The 27,473-nt window shown below is 44.8% G+C and overlaps 1 pseudogene and 1 gene segment (V, D, J or C); one reads left to right on the top strand and one right to left on the bottom strand.

Moving 5' to 3' along the window:
- LOC149120233 (immunoglobulin heavy variable 3-66-like) overlaps positions 1 to 15,907 on the top strand; it is a 45,683-nt gene extending 29,776 nt beyond the window's left edge. The window contains 1 exon segment of the V gene segment in view: positions 15,813 to 15,907. Coding sequence covers positions 15,813 to 15,907 — 95 coding nt within the window.
- A 5,958-nt stretch (positions 15,908 to 21,865) lies between these two features.
- On the bottom strand, positions 21,866 to 22,396 carry LOC100345470 (immunoglobulin heavy variable 3-23 pseudogene; annotated as a pseudogene).
- Positions 22,397 to 27,473: the final 5,077 nt, after the last annotated feature.

The following is a 27,473-nucleotide window of genomic DNA, read 5'->3' as shown; positions in this document are numbered from 1 at the left end:
CTCCCTGGGATTTCATATCCCTTCTACTCAAAAATGGTGTTTGAAGATCCTGTGATAATTCTGTTTCTCAGTTTTGATGATTTTCCATAATAGATTTACTTATTTACCTGACTCCATTCTTGCACCAGAGTTATCTCCAGCTTCCTCCACATGGATTGTCAGCTCTGGATTGTAGGATAATACTCATTCTAACAGGAAGGATGGGATGTCTCATTTTGCATCTATTATGGACATGCATGATGGGCCCAATATATCATTTTATATGTTGTCTTCATATCTTTTTTAAAAAGTTAAAGATACTATTTCACTTATTTTGATATTTGTATTTACATATTTTTTCAAAAAGGCAAAGAGACTGAGACTGACAGTCATCTTCTAACTCCGGGGTCACTTCCCAGATGGCTACAAAAGCTTCAGCTGGGTCAGGTGACAGCCATGTGCTTGGAATTCTGTCCAGGTGTCCACATGGAAGTACTTGGAACTTCACCTACTGCCTCCCAGAGGGGCTTAGGCAGGAATCTGACACTGGAACCAAACTAGGACACAGCACTCAGCATCCTGACACGGGAGGCAGGAATCCCTCAGGCTCACTCCAGTGCTGCTCCTGTCACCACCTATCATCACTGCATTTAAGGAATTGATTGCTTCCCTTGGGATCAGTGGCTTGAGTTCATTCAACATTTGGAAATAGGCTCCTAACCATATGTATAATTAATGTTTCATTTATTTTAAGTATTTATTTTATTTGAAAGGCAGTGTTATAGCAAGAGAGAAAGCTATCAACAGATGGAGAGAGAAGTTTCCATTCACTGGTTCACTTCGTGAATGGCTGCAAAGGCTGGGATGGCTGAGCCTAAAGTCAGGAGCCTGGAACTTCCCCCAGTTTTCCCCAGAGCTGGAAGGGGACAAACACTTGGGTCATGGTAGACAGTGATCACCATTGCACTTCCTCCCTCTGTGAGTTCAAGCTTGTGGACTGCATATATAACTAATGTCACATACTATGTGTCCACATCTACCTGCATTATTTCTGTTAGCATATTATGCTCCAGGCTGACCCATGATTTCCTAATGACAGAGCAACCTCCTTCTTAACACTGAATAATATTGCATGTCAAATGTAACAGAATGCATTCACCGTTTTAGGCACATTTCACTTTATTTAGAATGAACTATTGTGAACAAAGCTGCATTACCTGAACCCAGGACTGCGGGTGAATTGTGACACAGTGACTTCTATCCAGTGCTTGAGCTGAACTCAGAGTCATGGTTACTAGACACAGGGAAGAGGGGGAACACAGGGCAGCTGATACCAGGGCACAAAGCACTCACAGGAAGGAATAATTCTGCCCACACCACAGTGGGCTGACTCAGTTCACCACAACCCACGACAGGTTCCATGAATAATGAGAACTGAGGCCTCCAGGTCCCTCCAACTCAGAGTGTAGGGAAGGAGGTGGAAATGTGAATGACAATGAGTTGATCTGTGCCCATTTCTACAACACACAGATTCCAATAGCACACAAACCCCACTAACATGCACAGTGTCCTGTGTTCATGACGGGTGTTAAATAAGGCAATGGATGAATAAGGAAACAAAACATAGTTAACCTTAAAAGAATCCACTTGCAGTCTTTTATCTGTTTAAAAGTGGGAGGCAGGCATTAGGACAAAATTGGCAAAGTGCCCACTAGGGACACCCGTGTTCCCATCAGAATGAATCATTCAGCCACACGACTCCCCACACTTTTTCTGATAATGCATTTTAGAAAACTGTAGATGACACTACAAGTGAATGAGCCCCTACCACTGACGTGGGAAACAAAGTTGCAGTTTTGGGCTCCAGGTTTTAGAAAGGCTAAGTCCTCGGTGTTGTAGGCACTTGGGATGTCTGGAGCTGTCAATCAAAGGTGGAAATCTCCCTTTGTCACCTTTTCTGTCCATCTCTACATTTCTCTTTCTCTCACCCCTTCTCTCACTGTCACTATTCCAATGTTATTCAAATAGTTAAAAATGAACCAATGGTTATTTAAAAATGAAGGACATGCTAACACTGGATTCTTAAGGGTACACACATATTAAAATGAAACAAGGTCATTGCCTTCAATTGTTTAAACAACAATGATAACGTAAAGATTTATATGATCTGAATCCTATCATAGCCATCAACCTACACCACAGGACACCACATCTGCCCTGGGCACTGTCCTGTCTGAGGCGTCTGACCCCATGCCTGCTATATAGGGGCAGCACATGCAAATAAGGCCCACTCTGCCCATGAAACCACCCCAGCCCTCACCCTGCAGCTCTGGCACAGGAGCTCCAGCCCCAGGACTCCCAGGTATCCACTCAGTGATCGCACTCAACACAGACGCTCACCATGGAGACTGGGCTGCGCTGGCTTCTACTGGTCACTGTGCTGAAAGGTAATGATGGAGAACGTGGGGCACTGAGTCTGGGAGAGGACGTGAGTGAGAGACACAGAGAGTGTGAGTGACAGTTTCCTGACCAGGACATCTGTGTTTGCAGGTGTCCAGTGTCAGGAGCAGTTGGTGGAGTCCGGGGGAGGCCTGGTGCAGCCTGGGGGATCCCTGAAACTCTGCTGCAAAGCCTCTGGAATCATCTTCAGTAGCAATGCAATGTGCTGGGTACACCAGGCTCCAGGGAAGGGGCTGGAGTCGATCGCATAAATTAATTCTGATGGCAGCACAAACTACTCGACCTGGTGAATGGCCGATTCACCATCTCCAGAAACACCAACCAGAACATGGAGTGTTCACCCTGCAGCTCTGGCACAGGAGCTCCAGCTCCAGCACTCCCAGGTCCCAAAATTGCTTTTTGAACTCAAAGTGACATTGGGAGACTCATCCTAAAGTTAGTAGACTGTTGAGGGAAGTGTGTCCTGGCACCCGATGTGAAAGAAGAATGGGTCTGAGTATGAATGAATGACCCTTACCCTGGGAAGGGAGCAAGTGAGGACGACAGAGCTGTGGGTCATCACGTCCAGCTGCACAGGAGACAAACTCTTGTGTTTCAGAACAGCGCAGCTCTCGTAGCTGTGTAGTCAATATCATGAAAGGATAGGATGTCACTTATTTGCCATCTGAAAATAAGAACATAAGCATGTGCAATAATAGTGTACTGAACACTGACTCTTCACAATGCACGTGCTCCATTTCCTAGTCATAAATGTTTGATAAATAAGAATTGAACACAGATAGGAGTATCAATGAAATGTCCTGGTGAATAGTGCACCCCTTGTGGGTTAGGAATTTTGACTCACTAACGTGTTCATACATCACCCATGTTATCATCTGCTGTGAGAGGTTGGCCCTCGTCCATTCTGCAGGGAATGTTGAAATGCACAGTGTGTTTCCTTAACTACTGTCGCTATACTGTGCATGGGTCACTAACTGAGTGTCTGCTCTCAACCTGAAACTCGGGGACCTTGCACTAACGTCTCCCCTTTTCCTTTTCATGCTCAGCCTCTGATGAACACCATTGAACTTCCCACCTGTATGGGCTCAACGTTTACTGCGCATAAGCATTCACACATGTTATTTTTCTCTGATTTCCTACATATTTTCATTTAGTTTATTATGTCCATAATCCCTCCAATTGTCCCAAATGACAGAATTGAACCTATTTATTGGCATATACAATACCATTTGAAATATGACAGTATGAATTGTTCAGTTATCCAATCATTCCTCAATGAAAATTTCACTGAATTAGATGAACTAAGTTGTGAATGAGGTCACTGTATTAGACATGTGACTGCAAATGCCTAGACATGGTGCCATCAGAATCCTTGGACACATCCCTCAGACTTCATATTCCCTGTATGAAGGAGCATCATTTGGCAATTTTTTAAAGATTTATTTTCTTATTTGAAAGAGTTACAGAGAGAGGTAGAGACAAAGAAAGAGATCTTCCATCTGCTGGTTCACCCCCCAGATGGCCACAATGGCCGGAGCTCTGCATATCCGAAGGCAGGAGCCAGAAGCATCTTCTGGGTCTCACTCTAGGTGCAGGAGCCCAAGGACTCGGGACATCCTCTACTGCTTTCCCAGGCCATAGCAGAGAACTGGACGGGAAGAGGAGCAGCCAGAACTAGACCAGCGCCCATTTGAGATGCCAGCACTTCAGGCCAGGGCTTTCACCCACTGCACCACACAGGCCCCAGCAATTTTATTCCATTAACATTTCCCAGGGTCTTTGAGATCAAGCCTTGTTTGCTTATTTACTTATTTATTTGAAATGCAGAGTTGCAGAGAAAGAAGCAGGAGAGACAGAGAGAAAGGGTGGGGAAGAGCGAGAGAGACAGAGAGAGATCTTCCAACTGTTGGTTCACTCCCCCAAATGGTCACAATGCCCAAGTGAGCCAGGCCAGAGACAGGATCTTGAAACTTGATTCAGAATTTTCATGTAGACATCACTCATCCCCTTGCTAAATTTCCTCCAGGCTATGTCATGGTTTTGTTGCTCCTGTGAATGATTGGCATGGGTCCTCTGGGAGATCTTCCCCCTGGGCTGAGGTCTGTGAGGACTCTGAGCTTCTCCATCAGCTGGGACTCAGGTGTCTGCAGTGTTCATGGGAGGCTGTGGCCTCCTGCTTATCTGTCCCCACCAGGGAAGACCATTAGGTTCAGTTCTGTCTCCCCTGGAGAGATGGGAGGGTGGATGCCCTGGGCTCCATTCCATTTTTGTAGGCCACCCGAGGGCCCTGTGTTGGTGACATCATGGTCTCTGCACTCTGAGTCTGGCCTTGAACATCCAGTGCAACCTGGCTTTGGCCTGTGCTGTTCATTCTTTTTGGGTGAAGGGCGCCAGATACCTAACTAAGCCCTCCTGCTCATCTCCTCTCCACTAACCATCCTCTACCAACACTAATTAGAAATCTGTTTATTTACCCTCCAACAACTAGGATTGTGGTTTCATATTCCCACCATATAAGATTCTTGGATGGGCCAGTCAGTTGAAATACTGTGCTTCTGTTCAGCCATGTTGTAAGGAAATAACATCAAAACACAAACAATCGAGGAAATGTGGACCTTGGAAGGATTATCTGTCCTGATATTGTCAGAACTAAAGCGTGAGATTGGTGAACGTTTGGGATGGGAGTTCATGGACAAGCACATTTTGTCCATAACTGATATTTCATTGGTGTTAATATTCAGCACACAGATGTTTTGATGTGTACTGAATTCTTAACACACACACACTAAAACCTAAAAAGCCATGAATTCCCTTTTTTATAGTGATTTCAGTGACATTCGACTTCAAATATGGAAGAAACACATCCTTAAGAGGCTTTCATGTACCAATATCTTCAAAGATTGCTCTTACATAAATCCCACCCAGTCACAATTTAACATCATATACACAAAAAACTCATATTTCAACCTTTCACAGCACATTAACAAAATCATTAGGAAAACTGGACAACCACAACCAATGACGGTACAGAGCGCACATCGCTCCTGGAGCTGTTAGGTGGAGTGGGAAGTCCTGTGTGAGGAACAGAGGTGTAGAGTGTGGAGGTGCCTCCTACCAGACTAGAGCCCCTGGACACAGCACAGCCTGTCTGTGATTCCTTCAGTAACTGTGCACGTGTTCAAGGGAGGTATCCCTCATGCCAGTATCACATTTCTGTGCTTGTGCAGACACAACACAGGGGCAGGCAGTGTTGTGCAGTGAGCTGAGCCCTTGTTGGGAGCCCACACCCTTGCTGGAGTGATGGCTCAAGAACCAGCCTCTCCACTTCAGTTGCTGCTTCCTGCTCATGCACCTGGGAGGCAGCTGACGACGGCCCAAGGTCATGGGCCCTGCCTCCCACCTGGAGGACCTGCGTGGAGGTCCAGGCTGCTGGCTTTGACCTGGGCAAGGCCTGGCTTCTGTGGATGTTTGGGGAGCAATCCAGCAGTGGGGTCTTTCCCTGTCTGTCTCTCCATCTCTCTGTGTGTGCATTCTGACTTGTAAATAAATATGCACATATTTATATTTATTCAGATTCAATGACCTTTAACATTTAGCTGTAATCACTTCATGAGTAGAGTTTAAATACATACACAAACGTCCCCTTCCTGAATAGAATTATTCATTTCACGTAGTAGGAGGCTGGAAAAGGCATAAAGGGAAGGGAGAGGGTACACTGTCACATAGATGGTTTATTCTGTGAACAGTGTCTCTATCTGTGGACTCCCAAGAAACACACCCCACACATTTCTAATGCTCTCCATCTGTGTTTGCTCCTACGTATGAGAAAAACGTGGCATTTGTGTTTCTGGCAGAATACACTCACCAGAATGATCTTCATAAAAAAATAAAGGTGGGGCCAGCGCTGTGGCACAGTATGTTACAGACCAAATCTGCAGTACCGGAATCCCATAGGGTCACTGGTTCAAGTCCCAGCTGCTCTACTTCCAGTCCAGCTCTCTGCTATGGCCTGGGAAAGTAGTAGAAGATAATCCAAGTCCTTGGGCCCCTGGAACAAAATGGGAGCCCTGGAAGAAGCTCCTGGCACCTGGCTTCCAATCGGCTAAGCTCCAGCTGTTGCAGACAATTGGAGAGTGAACCAGAGGATCGAAGATCTCTTTCTCTAATCTTTCTGTCTCACCTTCTCTTTGCGTGTAATTCTCACTTTCAATAAATAAATATTTATAAAAATAAATAAAAATACAGGTGAACAGAATGCTTAGCTGTCCATAATCCCACAGCAAATACCACGTTCCAAGGCAGCAAATGGCTACTTAAATTCCCAGGTCACCCACGTCTGCCCTGGGGCCTGTCCTGTCTGAGGCGTCTGACCCCATGCCTGCTATATAGGGGCAGCACATGCAAATTGGGCCTCCCTCTGCCCATGAAAACCAGCCCAGCCCTCACCCTGCAGCTCTGGCACAGGGGCTCCAGCCCCAGGACTCCCAGGTGTCCACTCAGTGATCGCACTCAACACAGACGCTCACCATGGAGACTGGGCTGTGCTGGCTTCTGCTGGTCGCTGTGCTCAAAGGTAATGATGGAGAATGCGGGGTACTGAGTCTGGCAGAGGACGTGAGTGAGAGACCCAGAGAGTGTGAGCAACAGCTTCCTGACCAGGACATCTGTGTTTGCAGGTGTCCAGTGTCAGGAGCAGCTGGTGGAGTACGGGGGAGGCCTGGTCCAGCCTGGGGGATCCCTGAAACTCTCCTGCAAAGCCTCTGGGTTAGACTTCAGTAGCTACAGCATGAGCTGGGTCCACCAGGCTCCAGAGAAGGTCCTGGAGTGGATCACATATATTTATCCTGGTTGTGGTAGCAGGGCCAATTCACAATTTCCAGCGAAAATGCCCAGAACATGGTGTCTCTGCAAATGAACCATCTTACAGAGGATGGCACAGCCACCTATTACTGTGTGGGAGACACAGTGAGGGGCCCTCAGGCTGAGCCCAGACACAAACCTCCTTGAGGGGCACACTGCTCCACCAGGGGGCATACAAGATGCACTGAGCCCAGATTCTGGTCATGAGCAGGTGCAGAGAAACCAAGCCCTGGTTTCCTGTCAGGGAATTGGGGTTTTCACTCTTGTAACAATTTTGAGAGAAGAATTCTACTTTTATCACTCTGTCCCTGCCACTGACTTCACTGACCTGGAGATGTCTGATATGACAGGAAGAAGTCCTATATGAACAGTTTCAGGTTCGTGAACGATGACAGTGGTCACCAGGATCAGACATGTGGGACTATCTGAGGACCTTGTGAGTGTTGTCCAGTCTGACACAGGATGCGTTCTCAAGGCCCAGCCGGCTTTAGGGCAATTTTAGTTTTCCCTTGAAACCCAGAGAGAGTCAAGCCAGAGACTTGTTTTTTTTTTAACTTCAATTATTTCAGTCATCCCTCTTCCTATCAAAATGAGCATGTAAGCAAAGAGCACCAGCAGTCTTATTTTAAGCTGTTGTTGTTCCACATTCACTTTCTAAAGACTTACGCCCAAACTCCTTTTTACCTTTAATCCTAAAACTGTTTGTGGTCCCTAAGGTGAACATCACAGCACTCAGGAATGTACTTGCCGCTCAGCTGTGTCTCAGGCTGAGCTTCTGCAGGCACCTGGGAAGCCTACAGGGACTTCCTCATTCTCTAGGTCCTGGGACCCTCCTGGGAGGCTCCCTGCCAGAACTCAGGAGGAAAACGCACTGGACATCAGCAGTCAAGGTCATCAGTGAATGGAAATTGTTGGGTGTGCACTTCCAGCTGATCTGGTTCTACTCCAGTGTCATGAGACCCCCTGCACCTACTGTGGTTCAGTAGAGCAGAAAGTGGGACACACAGTGGCTGTGCACTCTGGGGCTGGAGTCCACATCACAGGGAGCTGTGTCTGTGACTCCAGCATGATGACCAGTGTCCTGAGGCTGAATCACATCTGCAGGAAGAGCCAGTCCCAGAGGCCATGTGTCCATAGTCCCTGCTCTTCACTCCATGTCTATGCTGACTGGTGTCATCAATCCATTTGGAGTCTTTCATTAATATTACAGAGGGAGTCACCCAGGCTCATATCAGAGTGCTGGATGGTGCCCATTTACATGCTTTCCCATACTTGTACTGACAATGCACCCTGGAAGACAGTAGATGATGGATCTGTTTTGAGGCCCCATCACCAAGGTGGGAACACATGCATTTCCATGCTCCTGGGTTCCAGCTGTCAAGCTTTGAGTACACTGCCTTTATTTGTCATCTCCATAAACATTGACAAACACAACACAAGTATTCAGAGTGTTGAATCTTCATTTGTGATCATTTTTGATCATAAATGTTTGATAAATAACACCTGAACACAGACTTATGAGGTACAATGACATGTGTTGAAAAATGAATGTATCAAATTGAGAGGAGTTATGAAGTCAGATTTATTGACATGCTCATCAGAAAACCACATGTTTCCATGGTAGAATGTCAGTTGTCTCCTGTTTTGGAATTCAGTAGACACAATATTCCCTTCACTGCTGTGACCATGCTGTACAGTAGATCCTCAGTGTGTGGCTCCTGTGGGACTGAAACTCTGACCTTGCTCCAGCGTCTCATCTGCTTGTCCCTCGTTCAGACGTTGGTCTTCACCATCGTACTTCCTGCCTCTGTGACTTCATCTTTTTATTCCATGTATCCAGCATCACGTATTATTTGTCTTCTTGTCCTGCATGGTTAGCAGAGTGTACTTACCCTGACACATTATCCTTGGACATTATTCTCCAGGATCATCCGAGTTGTCCAAAATACAGAATTTCCTCATCTGTACTGCCATATAAACTTCCTGTTAAATATAATTTTGTCCATTTGTTCCATTGTTGATTCTTTCTTCATGAATATTTCACTGGATTGTATGTGTGGACTCTTGTGAATGATGCTGTATTAGTTGAACATGGAAGAGCAGAGGTGTTTGCCACATTGATTGCGGTACACTTGGACACCTCCTTGGGATTTCATATTCATTCTACCCAGAAATGGTGTTTGAAGATCTTGTGATAATTCTGTTTCTCAGTTTTGATGATTTTCCATAATAGATTTACTTGTTTACCTGACTTCAATCTTGTACCAGAGTTATCGTCTCTAGCTTCCTCCACATGGATTGTCAGCTCTGGATTGTATAATACTCATTCTAACAGGAAGGATGGGATGTCTCATTGTGCATCTAATATGGACATGCAGGATGGTTCCAGATATTTTATATGTTGCCTTTATATCTTTTTTAAACATTTATGGATATTATTTCACTTATTTGGATATTTGCATTTACATATGTGTCGCTCCCTTGCCCGCAAAGGAACGACACTGTTCGCAACTTATGGGTCTTCAGTAGACTTTTAATGAGAAAATAACAGTGACAGAGAAAGAATGAAGGGAGGAGAGTGGACAGAAAAGCCCCCTCCTTCCTCAGCACAGAGCTTATATACAAAATCTGGCCAATTGCAAGCGGGCTCAAGTCCATGCACGGAACACTCCAATCTGCTGTCTGTTCACACATTGTGCACACGTCCTCGGGCCAATCAGATGAGGTGTCACACAGCAGGCAGGCTCACCGCACAGTCCTTGGTGCCATCTTGTTGTTTACAACATTCTCAACTCCTCTGGAAATTCCCAACCGTGGGAAAGCATTGCCCTAACCGAAACTAGCAACATTCGCCTTGTGATAAAGACACAGCAACAGCTATCAGACCGACCTTGACGTGGGGGCTCCATGGCTGCGCATCCCATGGAGCCCCACATCTCCCCCTTCTTTATTATTTAAATGGCATGGAAACGTGCCTGTCTTAGGTACCCAATGGCGTGCTACCTGCTTACCTGTCATGGAGGTAATAGGAAGCCTGTCCTACTCTCTGTCTTAGGTTGCTAGGAGTGCCCATCAGTGTTTACCCGTCTTTGACTACCGCTCCATCATGCTAAGCCATACTTCTTTATTGGGGTGAGATCGCAAGGTGGCCAGCATAGCCTGTTGGATTATCAAGTTGGTATTCTGCTGACGGAGTGCTAAGGCTCTGATCCATCTGGCGATGAAGGCAAGGCCCAGTGGTACCACGACAAACAAGCAACCAATAGCGACCCATTCTTTAACTTGAGCCCTGTCTTAGGTAGGTACTGGATGTGGAGTGTCTTACCCATTTTGAGTACCATTTTAGCCTAACATTAGGTGAGAGATGAAACATACAGCCAAATATTAATTATTTTTGATTACAAAGGAGGTTTGGTTGGAAGTTTTAAGTGATGAATGTCAGTCCATACAGACTGTAGCGAAGATAGCACAAATTGCAGAACACACGGAAAACATCCCATACAAAGTATGAAAAGCAGTAACGGTCCAGCCCGCATTAATAACCAACAAATCCATTGAAACCCTCCAAATGAATAGTGGGTTAGCAATAAATATATGTTGCATTTTACTCTTTTAAGTTTATCAATAACAGACTCTATATATGGCATTGTAATGTTAAAACAACATTCCCCTGGAACAGATTTACAGCTTATATGATCTTTTAACAGCAAATAATCGATAGCTGCTCGGTTTAAGAGTACTCCTGAACGAACTTGATCCAATTCTTCAGCTATATTGGATAGCGCAGTAGCAGTAAGATTGATTGTTTTGGTCACCAAACGTGTAAGCCTTCATAGTCCACAATTATTTCCATAAGCCAATCCAGGAACTCCCACTAGCTGCATAGCCATGGTGAAAGCAGGTCTCCAATTAAGATGACATCATCATCACAGTTCTCAGGTAATGAGCGTCGCTGTCGTGCCTTTGGAAATACAGATGTTAGCATTGGGGCCACACGGCCCAATGAGCAGTTGCAAAAATCATTAGGGGCTAACAATGTAAAAGCAAATTGGTTGCATAAAAATACCCATCCCTTAAGAGCCCATGTCCCATACCAGTACTGGATCAGGTCCATTCCATTGATTGGTGATAGGATCCTTCCATTTTACCATTGTTCTTACCCCAGCTGTTTGTGGATGCCACTGTTGATCAGATGCAAAACGACCATCTTTATCCAATGTGAAAAAAATTAAAATGAATAAAGCATGTGAGAGTCATTTGTTAGGAGAATGTGCAAGAACCCTAAACTCCCCCTTTTGTTTATATTATTAAAATATTGTTTTAAAGTGTGATGTGTACGTATAATAATGTCTTGACCCTGAGGATTATAAGGGATGTCAGTAACATGAGATAGAAAGTTACACAAAAATTTCTAAAAGAGGCAGAAATATAAGCAGGTCCATTATCCATTTTAATCTGTTTTGGAGTTCCTAGGGAAGGAAAAGCTTGTAAGCAACGGGCAATAACATGTTTTGTAGCTTTACCTGTATGTAAGGAAGCAAAAATAAATCCAGAACAAGTATCAATAGACACATGTATCTATTTTTGTTTACCAAATTTCATGAAGTGGGTGATATCCATTTGCCATAGTTGATTGGGGGAATAAATCACGAGGATTAATTCGAAAGTGAGGTAATGGTAACTGGATGGAGCAGGTAGAACAGAATTTTACAATTTGTCGAGCTTGTTCTTGAGTAATATTATGTTTTAAGCATAATGTATGAGCATTTAAATGATGTAAAACATGATCTTTTGTTGCTGTATTAATAGAATATATGCATAAAGCAGAATCTGCCAAATGGTTACCCTCTACCAAAGGTCTGGGAAGATTGAAATGTGCTCGAATATGACCTATAAAGAAAGGGCAGGTATGCTGCCGAATGACAGTGCAAATGCGAGAAAACAAAGGAGAAGCAGCTGAGGATTTAGGAAGGAATGAACACGTTTTCAATTGAGGCACCGATAGGAACACATATTTGCTATTGGTGTGTATGTTAACTGCTACATCCAAAGTAGACTGCAATGCAAGTGCAACAGTAGCTAATTTAACTAGCTGTCGAGATGAAAAAGAGGTGTTAATAACAGTATGGTGACCATCACAAATTACAGAAGCTTGACCTCCTTTTAGGATATTGAATAAAGGTTTAAGGTCTCCTGTTGTGAGGTGGAGATGTGCAGAAAGCCAATGAATATTTCCTAGAAGTTTTGAAACTTATTTAAAGTCTGTAAAGAATCCAATTGTAAGGTGACTTTTTGTGGAAGTATTTTTTATGGGTATAATTGGAAGTCTAGATACTGATAAGGATATTGAAGTTGCATTTTCTCAGGGGCTATGCTAAGACCAAAAGCAGTTAATTGCTCTCTTACTACTGTCAGACATTGTATCACCAAAAATTTCTCGGGTCCAGTTATCAAAATATCATCCATATAGTGTATAATATATAAATTGCTATATTTTTTTGCAAATTTTTTGAAGAGCAGCATTAATGAATTATTGGCACAAAGTAGGGCTATAAGCCATTTTTTGAGGTAAGATCCTTTATAGGCATCTTTGCATAGGTTCTTTAAAATTTACTGATGGAACACTGAAAGCAAATCGGGGACAATTTTTTGGATGTAAAGGTATAGTATAAAAAATAATCTTTTAAATCTATTATTGCAATATAAGAGTCCTTTGGAATTGTAGTAGGCAATGGTAAACCTGGTTGTAAAGCCCCCATAATTTCCACAGTAGCATTAACAGCCCTAAGGCCTTGAAGCAATCGCTATCTCCCAGATTTTTTTTCTGATAACAAAAATAGGACTATTCCAAGGAGAATTAGAAGGAACTATATGTCCTGCTGTTAATTGTTTTTTTTTTTTTTTTTTTTTTTTTTTTTACCAATATCTGTGCAGTATTTATATTTTCCTGCAGTAAAGGACACTGATTCACCCACACAGGATTATCTGATTTTTATTTTATTTTAATTTTTGTATGGGGCACAGGCTGACCAGTAGCCATCAAGGGAAACCCAAGCCTCTCTGGTTATGATTGACAGTTATAGTAACTGGAGATGTGATGCTTTGTTGTTGTTTGCCTAAACCCTTACCTGGCAAATGACCTTGTTGAAGTATGTTAATGGTAACAATCTTACTTGGACTATGTATTAAAGCCCCCATTTGAGTTAGAATATTACATCTCCAGAGATTAACAAGTAATGCAGCCAAAATATATGTTTTATCCTCCCATTGTAGCAATATGGAACTTTGTGTTAATCTTTGACTCTGACCAATACCTTGCAATTGAGTTATGGTAATTTTCTTTTTTTAATTTGTGGGCCAGCTTGCTGCTGAAATAACAGAGGCACCAGCTCCAGTATCTAAAAGACCACTGAATAACTTTTTATTTAATTATAAGAAAAATTTGGGTCGGTCCTCCTTTATAGGTTGTATCCGATAAGCATCAGAAGATTCAAAACCGTTATTTTCTCTTTTATTTAAAAAAGACTTACCAATTGAAGAGAAGGGGAACAGAATCAAGTGAGCAATGCATTGTCCTGGAGTTAAAGTTTCTTTATTGTCTTGAGTCATAATTTTTATCTTACCAGTAAAGTCAGTGTTTATAACTCCAGGAAAAACCTGTAACCCTTTTATAGTTATACTACTTCTGCCCAGCAGGAGACCAAAAAACCCAGTTGGCAAAGGACCAAAAATCCCAGTAGGGAGGCCTTGTGGGCCCATCTCAGGGGTCAATACTGTATAGGAGGTGGCACTGAGGTCCAGTCCTGCACTACCCTCTGTGGCTCCATGGAGGAAATTGATGGATTTAGGGTGTTCTGTTGAGGAACAAATGTCATGGCCCCCAAAATTTGTTGGGATGGGGCCTGGGGCCAGCCCCGCTTTTAGGTTTTTGAACTTTATTTATTTAATGAATTTTTTTATTAGTTTTGGAGTGACATTTATTGGCCCAATGCCTTCCTCTTTTGCACTGGGGGCAAATCCCAGGAGGAGGGGCTTTTTTGGTGTTTGACTTTTGGACAATATTTGTACATGTCCCTGTTGCCCACATTGATAGTACCCTTATTTATCAGGTATAGCCCTCCTTGTTGATTTTTGCAATGACCTACCAAGTAGAGTGGCAGGTCCTGAATGTTCTGTTTTTTAAATTAATTTATTTTGTTAATTTTTTATTAAAGGGACTGTTACAGAACACCTCAGCCACAATAGCCAATCAATCCATGTCTGCGTTGTACTTATGTTTTGTAGAATTTACAGTACTATGGGCATTACTAGGCAATTTTCACACAGCACCAGAAAAGGATCCGTACTGAGAATTAAACATCATTAGTAATCATCACGGGCACGTTTAACGTTCAGCTTGACTGCGTGTTCCCCCAGGATGAAACAGCAGCAGCAGAGGCTTGCTCCGGCTCCCCCTTAAAGCCCCCAAGGACAAGGGTGGCTCATTGCCAAGATGTTGGGCAAGCAGTGCGTCCCGTCCCGGATCTTGGCCAGAGAGCCGAGACACGAAGCATGCCCACCTGTTTATCAGAAAACATTCCTTTATCCTCCTCCCCGGGAGCTGGCCAGGCTCCCAAGGAGCAGGAGAAGGTCATCTGGCAGACAAGTTACTTGTTTATCAGAGCCAAACAAAGACACAAGCCTCTCCATCCCAAAAATTTGTCCTTACATTTGGCCCTAGAGTTGTACCAAGGTATAGGCATAATTAATACATCATAAGAATATAATACAAATTTTTATACAAATCTACATTTTGCAATCAAACACAATAATATTCAGTATGTTTTAAGGATAAATTGAAACATATCTGAGGGAACTAGCCGCTTATTATCTGTAATTATTACATTTCTGCAGGTGTGTGGAATCTTAACTACTTGCGGCATATTTTGACTTACATTTTTTTTTGTAAAGCAAACCAAGCATAATCTGCTCAAGCATTCCTATCAATAATAGGGGTAGAGTTAGTACATAAAACAAAAACAGAATGGGTAGTCCGGACACTTTGTTACCACAATTTTTCATTTTACATAGTAATATGAACTTTATAACAGAGAACATTTACTTCAAATGAAATATTTAAATGCAAGGTGAGGGCTGTCCAGTGTACACTGATCTATATTTTTTACTCCCAGTGTTTCTTATCCACAACACCCTCTTCAGCAAACCAAGGACTAATTGTTTTAACAGCACTGATAAACTGCTCTACGGTTTGTTTCTTTAACCCTATTTTTTACATCTGCAACAAAGTTTTCACAGCCTTTGTCACGGCTTGCTTTGTGTTTTTTTTTTTTTTTTAATGCACATTTAAATCTTTTTTGAGCAAATCCCAATGTTGCTCATTTACGACTTCTTTTGCGAACCAAGTACTGACTATTCCTATAGCATTAATGAACCATTCTATGGCTCGCCTTGTTTAACCCTATTCCCTGTATCTGTAATGGAGTCTTTATAACTTTTTTATTTTTTTCTTCTAGGGGCCGATTTAGGGAGAGTCAATGGACGATACCGCGGTGGCAGTTCCTCCTCTAAGGACAAATTTGCTAGCCTAGTCAAACTGGGATATAAATGAGATGGCTCCCTTGAGCACAGGGGCGCACTCGATGGGAGATGGTCCTTCACTGAATTTTCCTTTGTCTTATCCAGTGGCTCATCCCTACAGGGACCTTTGTCCGTCTGTTTCCTGTCCCACTGACTACCACAGTCACTAGACTGACTATCATGCCGAGACTCCTCCTGAACCTTTTCTAGGAGCTCACATCCTTCATCAAGTAAAAGCCCTATGCTCTCAGTGGGGTCCTGAAGTGTCTGTTCAATGAGTTGCCATAATCTAAGTATTTCTACCGGCTCTCTGGCTGCTCTCAACTGTCTCCCTACTCTCCACCACTGTTGCTCATCTAATTGGCCACCTTCCACAAACCATGGTGACCTCTTGGCAATGGCCCTATTGAATGCGCATACTGTAGCTGCCTTAAGGGGCATCTCCACAGCTTTTAACAAGTGGATCAACAGCATGCGCAACCTAGTGGTGGATGGAGTGTTGTCCATTTGGAGGTAAAAAGGAAGTTTCTGCCTATTTCCTGGCATTTCTGAACACTTTGTACTCCCGCCTTTTAAGGGATTCCTTCACCCTTTTTTCTGGCACTTAATTTCCCCATCTTTCTTCGACGGAATTACGGTTTCTATTCTTTCCACAGCTGGATTTCTGTGCACAAGCACGCTTACCTTTTGTTCCTTACCTATTCCTGCGTGTAGAAAGTGGTCCGAATCCGAGTCACGGAACCACTTGTCGCTCCCTTGCCCGCAAAGGAACGACACTGTTCGCAGCTTATCGGTCTTCAGCAGACTTTTAATGAGAAAATAACAGCGACAGAGAAAGAATGAAGGGAAGAGAGTGGACAGAAAAGCCCCCTCCTTCCTCAGCACAGAGCTTATATACAAAATCTGGCCAATTGCAAGCGGGCTCAAGTCCATGCACGGAACACTCCAATCTGCTGTCTGTTCACACATTGTGCACACGACCTAAGGCCAATCAGATGAGGTGTCACACAGCAGGCAGGCTCACTGCACAGTCCTCGGCGCCATCTTGTTGTTTACAACATTTTCAACTCCTCTGGAAATTCCCAACCGTGGGAAAGCATTGCCCTAACCAAAACTAGCAACATTCTCCTTGTGATAAAGACACAGCAACAGCTATCAGACCGACCTTGACGTGGGGGCTCCATGGCTGTGCATCCCATGGAGCCCCACACATATATTTCCAAAAAGGCAAAGAGACTGAGACTGATAGTGATCTTCTAACTCCTGGTCACTTCCCAGATGGCTACAAAAGATTCATCTGGGTCAGGTGACAGCCAGGTGCTTGGAATTCTGTCCAGGTGTCCAAAAGGGAGTATTTGGAACTTCACCTACTGCCTCCCAGAGGGGCTTAGGCAGGAATATGACACTGGAACCAAATTAGGACACAGCACTAAGCATCCTGATATGGGAGCAGGAATCCCACAGGCTAACTCCAGTGCTGCTCCTGTCACCACCTTATCATCACTGCATGTACACAATTAATTTCTTCCCTTGGGATTCAGTTGCTTGAGATCATTCAACATTAGGAAATAGGCTCCTAATCATATTTATAATTAATCTTCAATTTATTTTAAGTATTTTATTTTAGAGACAGTGTTATATCAAGAGAAGAAGAGACCAACAGATGGAGAGTGTGGCTTCCGTGCACTGGTTCACTTCGTGAATGGCTGCAAAGGCTGGGAAGGCTGAGCTGGAAACCAGGAGCTTGGAATTTCTTCCAGTTTCCCAAAGGGCTGGAAGGGGACAAACACTTGGGTCATGGTAGACAGTGATCACAATTGGACTTCTCCCTCTGTGAGAATAAGCTTGTGGACTGCACATATAACTAATGTCACATACTATGTGTCCACATCTACCTGGATTATTTCTGTTAGCACATTATGCTCCAGGCTGACCCACGTTACCTAATGACAGAACAACCTCCTTCTTAATACTGAAAAATATTCCATGTCCAAATGGGAAAGAATCCATTCACTGTTCTATGCAAACTTGCTTTATTGTAGACTAAACTACTGTGAACACAGCTGCAACCTCAACGCAGGACTGAGGGTGAATTGTGACACAGTGACTTCATACCCAGTGTTTGACCTGAACTCAGACTCATGGTTACAGAACAGGGAAGAGGAGGACACAGGGCGACTGCTACCAGGGCCAAAAGCACCACTCACAGTAAGGAATAATTCTGTAGACACAACTGTGGGCTGACTCAGTTCACTACAACCCATGACAGGTTCCACCAATAACTAGAACTGATGTCTCCAGGCCTCCTAACACAGAGTGATGGAAAGGAGGTAGAAATGTGCCTGACACTGAGTTGATCTGTGCCCTTTTCTACAACACACAGATTCCAATAGCACACTACACCCCACTACCACGTACAGTGTTCTGTGTTCAGGAACAGTTTTTTTTTTTTTTTTTGACAGGCAGAGTGGACAGTGAGAGAGATGGAGAGACAGAGAGAAAGGTCTTCCTTTGCCATTGGTTCACCCTCCAATGGCCGCCGCGGCCAGTGCACTGCGGCCGGCCCACCATGGTGATCCGATGGCAGGAACCAGGTGCTTCTCCTGTTCTAGTCATTCTTGGAACCTGTTGTGTGTTGTGGTGAACTGAGTCAGCCCACTGTGGTGTGGGCAGAATTATTCCTGCCTTTGGTGGTGCTTTCTGCCCTGGTATCAGCTGCCCTGTGTTCACTCTTCCCTGTTCTTTTTTTATTTTTTGACAGGCAGAGTGAACAGTGAGAGAGAGACAGAGAGAAAGGTCTTCCTTTGCCGTTGGTTCACCCTCCAATGGCTGTCGCAGCCGGCGCGCAGCGGCCGGCGTACCACGCTGATCCGATGGCAGGAGCCAGGTGCTTCTCCTGGTCTCCCATGGGGTGCAGGGCCCAAGCACTTGGGCCATCCTCCACTGCACTCCCTGGCCACAGCAGAGAGCTGGCCTGGAAGAGGGGCAACCAGGACAGAATACGGCGCCCCAACCGTGACTAGAACCCGGTGTGCCGGCGCCGCAAGGTGGAGGATTAGCCTAGTGAGCCACAGCGCCGGCCACTCTTCCCTGTTCTGTAACCTTGACTCTGAGTTTAGCTCAAGCACTGGGTAGAAGTCACTGTGTCATAATTCACCCGCAGTGCTGCGTTTGGGTAATGCAGCTTTGTTCACAATAGTTCAGTCTACAAAGAACAAGTGTGCATAAAACAGTGAATGGATTCTTTCACATTTAGACAAAGAATATTATTCAGTATTAAGAAGGAGGTTGTTCTGTCATTAGGAAATGTGGGTCAGCCTGGAGCATACATACTAAAAGAAATGATCCAGGTAGATGTGGACACACAGTATGTGACATTAGTTATACATGCAGTGCACAAGCTTGAACTCACAGAGGTAGGCAGTGCAATGGTGAAAACTGTCTACCATGATCCAAGTCAGGGTCCTGAATTTAGGCTGAGCCATCCCCAGCCTTTGCAGCCATTCAGGAAGTTAACCAGTGGATGGAATTCTCCCTCCATTTGTTGATCTCTTCCTCTCTTGCTATAACACTGTTTTTAAAATAAAATAAATAGATACTTACAATACATTGAACATTAATTGTATATATGATTAGGAGCCTGTTTCCTAATGTTGAATGATCTCAAGCAACTGAATCCCAAGGGAAGAAATCAATTGTGTACATGCAGTGATGATAAGGTGGAGACAGGAGCAGCACTGGAATTAGCCTGTGGGATTCTTGCTCCCGTATCAGGATGCTTAGTGCTGTGTCCTAGTTTGGTTCCAGTGTCATATTCCTGCCTGAGCACACTCTGGGAGGCTGTAGGTGAAGTTCCAAGTACTCCCACGTGGGAGCCCTGGACAGAATTCCAAGCACCTGGCTGTCACCTGACCCAGCTAAATCTTTTGTAGCCACTGGGGAAGTGACGCAGGAATTAGAAGATCACTGACAGTCTCAGTCTCTCTGTGGTTTTGGACAAATACATAAAGACAAGTTCTCAAATAAAATGATAAATTTTAAAATTTATATAATATCTATAAATTATTAAAAGAAGATATATAGGCAAACATGTAAAATGCTATAAATCTGGGACCATCATGTATGTCCATGTTAGAAGCACAATGAGACATCGCATCGCTCCAGATAGAATGGCTATTATCAGACATACCAGAGCTGACATGTTTTATGGAGGTAGAGAGAGATGATAACCCTGGTACAAGTCTGTGTCAGGTTAATTAGTAAAACCGTATGGAAAAGCATCAAAAACTAGAAATATAATTATTACATGATCTTCAAGCACCATTGCGTGGTACAATGAATATGAAATCCCAGGGAGGTGTCCACGGGATCTGCAGTCACTGTGCCAAACACCTCTGCAGTTCCTTGTTCATTTAAAAGAGTTCATTCAAAAGAGTTCACACATATGATCCAGTGACATTTCATGAAAGAAAGAATGGAAAATGAAGAAATGGACAAAGTTACATTTTAAAAGGAGTTTAAAAGCAGTACAGAGTAAGAAATTCTGTAATTTTGGACAACTTGGATGACCCTGGAGAATAATGTGCCTAGGATAATATGTCAGTAAAAGTACACTCTACTAACCATCCAGGCCAGGAAGACACATAATATGTGATGCTGCCTACATGGGATAAAAGGATGAACAATGGCCAGTCATGAAGATTCAGATCTCTGAATACTGGTGTTGTGTTTGCCAATGTTTTATGGAGATGATTAAAAGAGGCAGTGCACTCAGGCTTGGCAGCTGGAACCCAGGAGCTTGGAACTGCATCAGTGTTCCCTCCTTGGTGATGGGGCCTCATAACAGATCCATCATCTACTGTCTTCCAGGGTGCATTGTCAGTACAAGTATGGGAAAGCGTGAAAATGGGCTCCATCCAGCAATGTGATATGCAGCCTGAGTGACTCCCACTGTAATGTTAATGAAAGACTCCAAATGGATTGACATTTGGAGCATAGACATGGAGTAAAGAGCAGGGACTCTGGACACATGATCTCTGGGACTGGCTCTTCCTGCAGCTGTGATTCAGCCTCAGGACACTGGTAATCATGCTGGAGCCACAGACACAGCTCCCCGTGATGTGGACTCCAGCCCCAGAGTGCACAGCCAGTGTGCTCCACTTTCTGCTCTCCCAGAACCACACAGGTGCAGGTGGTCTCACGACACTGGAGCAAACTAGACCAAATGGAAGTGCACACCCAACAATTTCCATTCAGTGATGACCTTGACTGATTATGTCCAGTGCATTTCCATCCTGAGTCCAGGCAGGGAGCCCCACAGGAGGGTCCCAGGACCTAGAGAATGAGGAAGTCCCTGGAGGCTTCCCAGGTGCCTGCAGAAGCTCAGCCTGAGACACAACTGAGCTGCAAGTACATTCCTGAGTGCTGTGACGTTCACACAGGGACCACAGACTGTTTCAGGATTAAAGGAAAATGGAGATCGGGTATAAAGTCTGTTAGAAATGATGCAGAACACTCACAGTTTAAAATAAGACGGTTGGTTCAGTTCAGCACAGTCGCTCGTTTTGAAAGGAGAGAGATACTTAAATAGCAGATTTTTAAACTCAAACCCTGGCTCAGCTATTGCTGGATTGAAAGGGAAAAGTAAAATTGCCCTAAAGTCGGCAGTGTCCTAAGATCTGTCCTGACTCAGGCTGGACAACACTCACGAGGTCCCCAGATTGTCCCACATCTCTGATACTGGAGACCACTGAACCTAAATTCGTTCATGTAGGACTTCTCCTGTCACATCAGAGAGTCAGTACAGGGTCAGAATCATCAAAGAAGAATTCTTCCCTCAAAACTGTTGCAGGAGAGGAAACCCCAATTCCCTGACAGGAAACCAGGGCTTGGGCTCCTTCTGCACCTGTGCATGACCAGAATCTGCACTCAGTGTGTCTTGTGCGCCCCCTGCAGGGAGGTTTGTGTCTGGGCTCAGCCTGAGGGCCCCTCATGTGTCTCTCACACAGAAATAGGTGGCCGTGTCCGCGGCAGTCAGACTAGTCATTTTCAGAGACACCGTGTTGTCCTTGGTGTTTCTGGAGATGGTGAATCGGCCATTCACCCAGCTCCCGTACCATGTGCTACCACTACCAGTCTTAATGTATGCGATCCACTCCAACCCCTTCCCTGGAGCCTGGCGGAACCAGCACATTGCATAGTTGTCACTGAAGATGAATCCGGAGGCTTTGCAGGAGAGTTTCAGGGATCCCCCAGGCTTGAACAGGCCTCCCCCGGACTCCTCCAGCGACTGACACTGGACACCTGCAAACACAGACGACATGGTCAGGAAGCTGTCACTCACACTCTCTGTGTCTCTCACTCACGTCCTCTCCCAGACTTAGTGCCCCGCGTTCCCCATCATTACCTTTGAGCACAGCGACAAGGAGAAGCCAGCGCAGCCCAGTCCCCATGGTGAGCGTCTGTGTTGAGTGCGAGCACTGAGTGGACACCTGGGAGTCCTGGGGCTGGAGCTCCTCTGCCAGAGCTGCAGGGTGAGGGCTGGGCTAGTTTTCATGGGTAGAGGGAGGCCCTATTTGCATGTGCTGCCCCTATATAGCTGGCATGGGGTCCGACGCCTCAGACAGGACAGTGTCCAGGGCAGACATAGTGTCCTGGGTGTGTAGTTGATGGCTATGATATGATTCAGATCATATGAATTTTTATGTTATCAAAATTTTAAAAAGTTGAAGGCAATGACCTTGTTTCATCTTAATTCAGTGTGTATCCTTAATATCCAGTGTTAGTAATATCATGTCCCTCATTTATTTAAATAGCCACTAGTTCCTTATCATCTATATAAAGACATTGGGACAGTGATAGAGAGAGAAGGGGTGAGAAAGACAGAAATGTAGTGATGGACAGAAAAGGTGACAATGGGAGAATTCTGCCTTTGGGTCGAGAATCCCAAACATCCCAAAGTCTGCAACATCTAGGACTTAACCCTTCTAATACCTGAAGCAGAAAAAAGTTTCTGTGTTTCCCAGGTCCCTTGTAGGGGCTCATTTGCTCTTAGCATCATCCACAGTTTCCCATGATGCGTTACCAGGAAAAAGTGTGGGAAGCCGTGAGGCTGGGCTCAAGCAGCACTCTGATGGGAACACGGGTGGGGACTTTGCCAATTTTGTCGTAGTGCCTGCTGCCCACTTTTAAACAGATGAAGGACTGCAAGTGGATTCGTTTAAGGTTAACTATATTTTGTTTCTTATTCAACCATTGTATTAGTTTAAAACTGTTCCTGGGCTGGCGCCGCGGCTTACTAGGCTAATCCTCCACCTTGCGGTGCCGGCACACCTGGTTCTAGTTGATCCAGGCGCCGGATTCTGTCCTGGTTGCCCCTCTTCCAGGCCAGCTCTCTGCTGTGGCCAGGGAGTGCAGTGGAGGATGGCCCAAGTGCTTGGGCCCTGCACCCCATGGGAGACCAGGAGAAGCACCTGGCTCCTGCCATCGGATCAGCATGGTGCGCCGGCCGCTGCGCGCCGGCTGCGACGGCCATTGGAGGGTGAACCAACAGCAAAGGAAGACCTTTCTCTCTGTCTCTCTCTCACTGTTCACTCTGCCTGTCAAAAAATAAAAAAAAGAACAGGGAAGAGTGAACACAGGGCAGCTGATACCAGGGCAGAAAGCACCACCAAAGGCAGGAATAATTCTGCCCACACCACAGTGGGCTGACTCAGTTCACCACAACACACAACAGGTTCCAAGAATGACTAGAACTGAGGTCTCCAGGCCTCCCAACAGAGTGATGGGAAGGAGGTGGAAATGTGAATGACAGTGAGTTCATCTGTGCCCATTTCTACCATGCACATTCCAGTAGCACACAAACCCCACTACCATGTACAGTGTTCTGTGTTCAGGAACAGTTTTAAACAGTTTAAACAGTTTTTAAACTTTAAGGCAATGGATGAATAAGGAAAAAAACATAGTTAACCTTAAAAAATCCACTTGAGTATTTCATCTATTTAAAAGTGGGTGACAGGCATTAGGACAAAATTGGCTAAGTCCCCACTAGGGTCACCCGTGTTCCCATCAGAGAACTGACTGGCTCCAGGGAAGGGGCTGGAATACATCGGATACATTAGTAGTGGTGGTAGCACATACTACGCGAGCTGGGTGAATGACCGATTCACCATCTCCAGAGACACCAACGAGAACACGGTCTCTCTGAAAATGACAAGTCTGACTGCCGCAGAAAGGGCCACCTATTTCTGTGCCAGAGACACAGTGAGGGGCCCTAGGGCTGAGCCCAGACACAAACCTTCCTGCAGGGGCGCCCGGAACCACTAGGGGGCGCACAAGATGCGCCGAGCGCAGACTCTGGTCATGCACAGGCACAGAGGGAGATGAATCCCTGGTTCCTGTCAGGGAATTGGGGTTTCCTCTCCTGTAAGAGTTTTGAGGGAAGAATTCTACTTTTTGATTCTGTCCCTCCCAACTTCACTGACGGATTGAAAGTTTGATATAAAAGGAAGAAGTCCTAATTGAACAATTTGGTTCATGGACAGCGACTGTGCTCACCAGGGTCAGAGATGTGGGAATATTGAGGACACTATTGAATCTTTTCCAACCTGACACAGGACAGCACCCTCAGGGCACTGAAAGCTTTGGACAGTTTCAGTTTTCCCTGTATAACCAGGGACAGCTGAGAAAGGGCCGTTGATCTGTTAAACAGCAACTATTCCACTCAGCCCTCTCCTGCCACAACCAGCAAGTGTGCACTGAACCAACCTTTGACTTTACATGTGGGTGATCCACGCTCACTTTCTGCAGACTTTAACCCGACCTGCATTTCCCTTTAATCCTGAAACAGTCTGTGGTTCCTGTGTGAATGTCACAGCACTCAGGAATGTACTTGCCACTCAGCTGTGTCTCAGGCTGAGCTTCTGCAGGCACCTGGGAAGCCTACAGGGACTTCCTCATTCTCTAGGTCCTGGGACCCTCCTGGGGGCTCCCTGCATGAACTAAGGAGGGAAATACACTGGACATCAGCAGTCAAGGTCATAACTGAATGGAAAGTGTTGGGTGTGCACTTCCAGCTGATCTGGTTCTGCTCCAGTGTCGTGAGACCCCCTGCAAATGCTGTGGTTCAGGAGAGCAGAAAGTGGGACACACAGTGGCTGTGCACTCTGGGGCTGGAGTCCACATCACGGGGAGCTGTGTCTGTGGCTCCAGCATGATGACCAGTGTCCTGAGGCTGAATCACAGCTGCAGGAAGAGCCAGTCCCAGAGACCATTTGTCCAGAGTCCCTGCTCTTCACTCCATGTCTATGCTGACTGGGGTCATCAATCCATTTGTATTCTCTCATCAGTATTAGAGAGGGAGACACCAAGGCTGCATATCACATTGCTGGACGGAGCCCTTTTTCACGCTTTCCCATACTTTTACTGACAATGCACCCTGGAAGACAGGAGATGATGGATCTCTATGAGGCCCCGACACCAAGGTGGGAACACTGATGCAGTTCCATGCTCCTGGGTTCCAGCCGCCAAGCTTGAGTCCACTGCCTTCATTTATCATCTCCATAAAACATTGGCAAACACAACACCAGTATTCAGAGATCTGAATCTTCATGATTTGCCTCAGTTCACCACAACCAACCACGGGTTCCACGAATAACTAGAACTGAGGCCTCCACGCCTCCCAACACAGAGTGATGGAAAGGAGGTGGAAATGTGCCTGACATTCAGTTGATCTGTGCCCATTTCTACAACACACAGATTCCAATAGCACACTACACCCCACTACCATGTACAGTGTTCTGTGTTCAGGAACAGTTTTAAACTAAGGAAATGAATGAATAAGGGAACAAAACATAGTTAACCTTAAAAAATCCACTTGCAGTCTTTCATCTGTTTAAAAGTGTGCAGCAGGCATTAGGACAAAATTGACTAAGTCCCCACTTGGGACACCCCTGTTCCCATCAGATTGTTGCTTGAGCCCATCCTCACAGTTTCCAATACTTTTTCCTGATAATACATCATGGGAAACTGTAGATGACACTACAAGTGAATGAGACCCTCCCACTGATGTGGGACACACAGTTTTCTGCTCCAGGTTTTAGAAAGTCTAACTCCTAGATGTCTCAACATTTATGTTTCTCTCACTCCTTCTCTCTCTGTCACTGTTTCAATGTCATTAGAATAGTTAATAATGAACCAATGGTTATTTTAAAAACGAAGGACATGATACTGCTAACATGGGATATAAAGAGTACAAACATATTAAAATGAAATGAGGTATTGCTTTCAAATGATTAAAAATAATAAAGTAAAATTTGCCTTGATCTGAATCCTATCATAGCCAGAGATCTGCATCTTCATGATTAGCTGTCATTGCCATTTCATATTCATTAATGTTTGATAAATAATATTTAATATAAACATATGAGTTACAATGATATGTGTTGAATAAATGAATGTATACTGAGTGGAATAATGAAGTCAGACTTACTGACATGTTTATCACAAAACCCACGTTTTTCATGGTAGAATGTCATTTGTCCAACGCCTTGGAATTCTGCAGACACTATATTCTCTTTACTGCTGTCACCATGCTGCACAGTAGATCCCTCAACATGTGGATCCTGTAGGACTGAAACTCTGACCTTGCTCCCGTGTCTCCTCTGTTCCTCCCAAGCACAGACGTTGGTCTTCACCATCGAACTTTTGCCTTGTGAGTTCATCCTTTTATCCCACGTAACTAGCATCACATATTATTTGCCTTCTTGGCCTTGGTATTTTAGCAGAGTATACTTATCCTGACATTATCCTTGGATATTATTCTCCAGGATCATCCATGTTATCCAAGATACCAGAATTTCTTCCTCTATACTATAGCCATATAAACTTCCTGTTAAAATATAACTCTGTCCATTTGTCCCATTATCCATTCCTTCTTAAATGGAAATTTTCCTGGATTATATGTGTGACCTCTTGAGAATGATGCTGCTTTAATTGAACATGGGACTACAGAGGTGTTTGCCATAGTGACTGCAGAATGTTGTGCCATCAGGCATGATAATATTGTGAATATCATGGCAGTCTTCAGCCTAATATTGTGAACTTGGATGGGAGAGACCCCATCCTCACACAGGACTTCAGATGAGACCAGGGCTGACTCTAGCAGCACTGTGCTCTGTGCTGAAGCTGGGGACCCAGGATCTACTGTGATCTCCTCCATAGCAGATTCCCCAGGAATGAACAAATCCCACTAGGCCTCACTCCCAGAGCTCCATATTTTCTCCCATGGTCTTCCTGGGAGCACACCTAAAACACAACGCCTTTGGGACACACTGAGCTGTGGTGGAATGAGAAGGCCATGCCTAGATGGCTGCTGGGAAGCAAGCATCAGTTACTCAGGCATGGCTTCAATGCCACCTGGCAACGGAGCCTGCCTGGCAACAGGCTGTGATTGGATGGCTTCAGATACTGCCTGGCAACAGGCTGTGATTGGTTAGGCATAAACTGCCCCTTGACCAGATTGGCTGCCTCGGCTATATAAGCGGCTGTACCTACTGAAACAAATGAGTCTGCGGGCTGCTCGCCTCTGACCTGCTTTC

Source organism: Oryctolagus cuniculus, chromosome 20 (genome assembly GCF_051225735.1).
Source record: "Oryctolagus cuniculus isolate XC-2025 breed Fujian yellow rabbit chromosome 20, ASM5122573v1, whole genome shotgun sequence".
Lineage (NCBI taxonomy): Eukaryota > Metazoa > Chordata > Mammalia > Lagomorpha > Leporidae > Oryctolagus > Oryctolagus cuniculus.
Note: the sequence above shows the minus strand (reverse complement) of the source record. Positions and strands in the feature narration are given on the sequence as shown.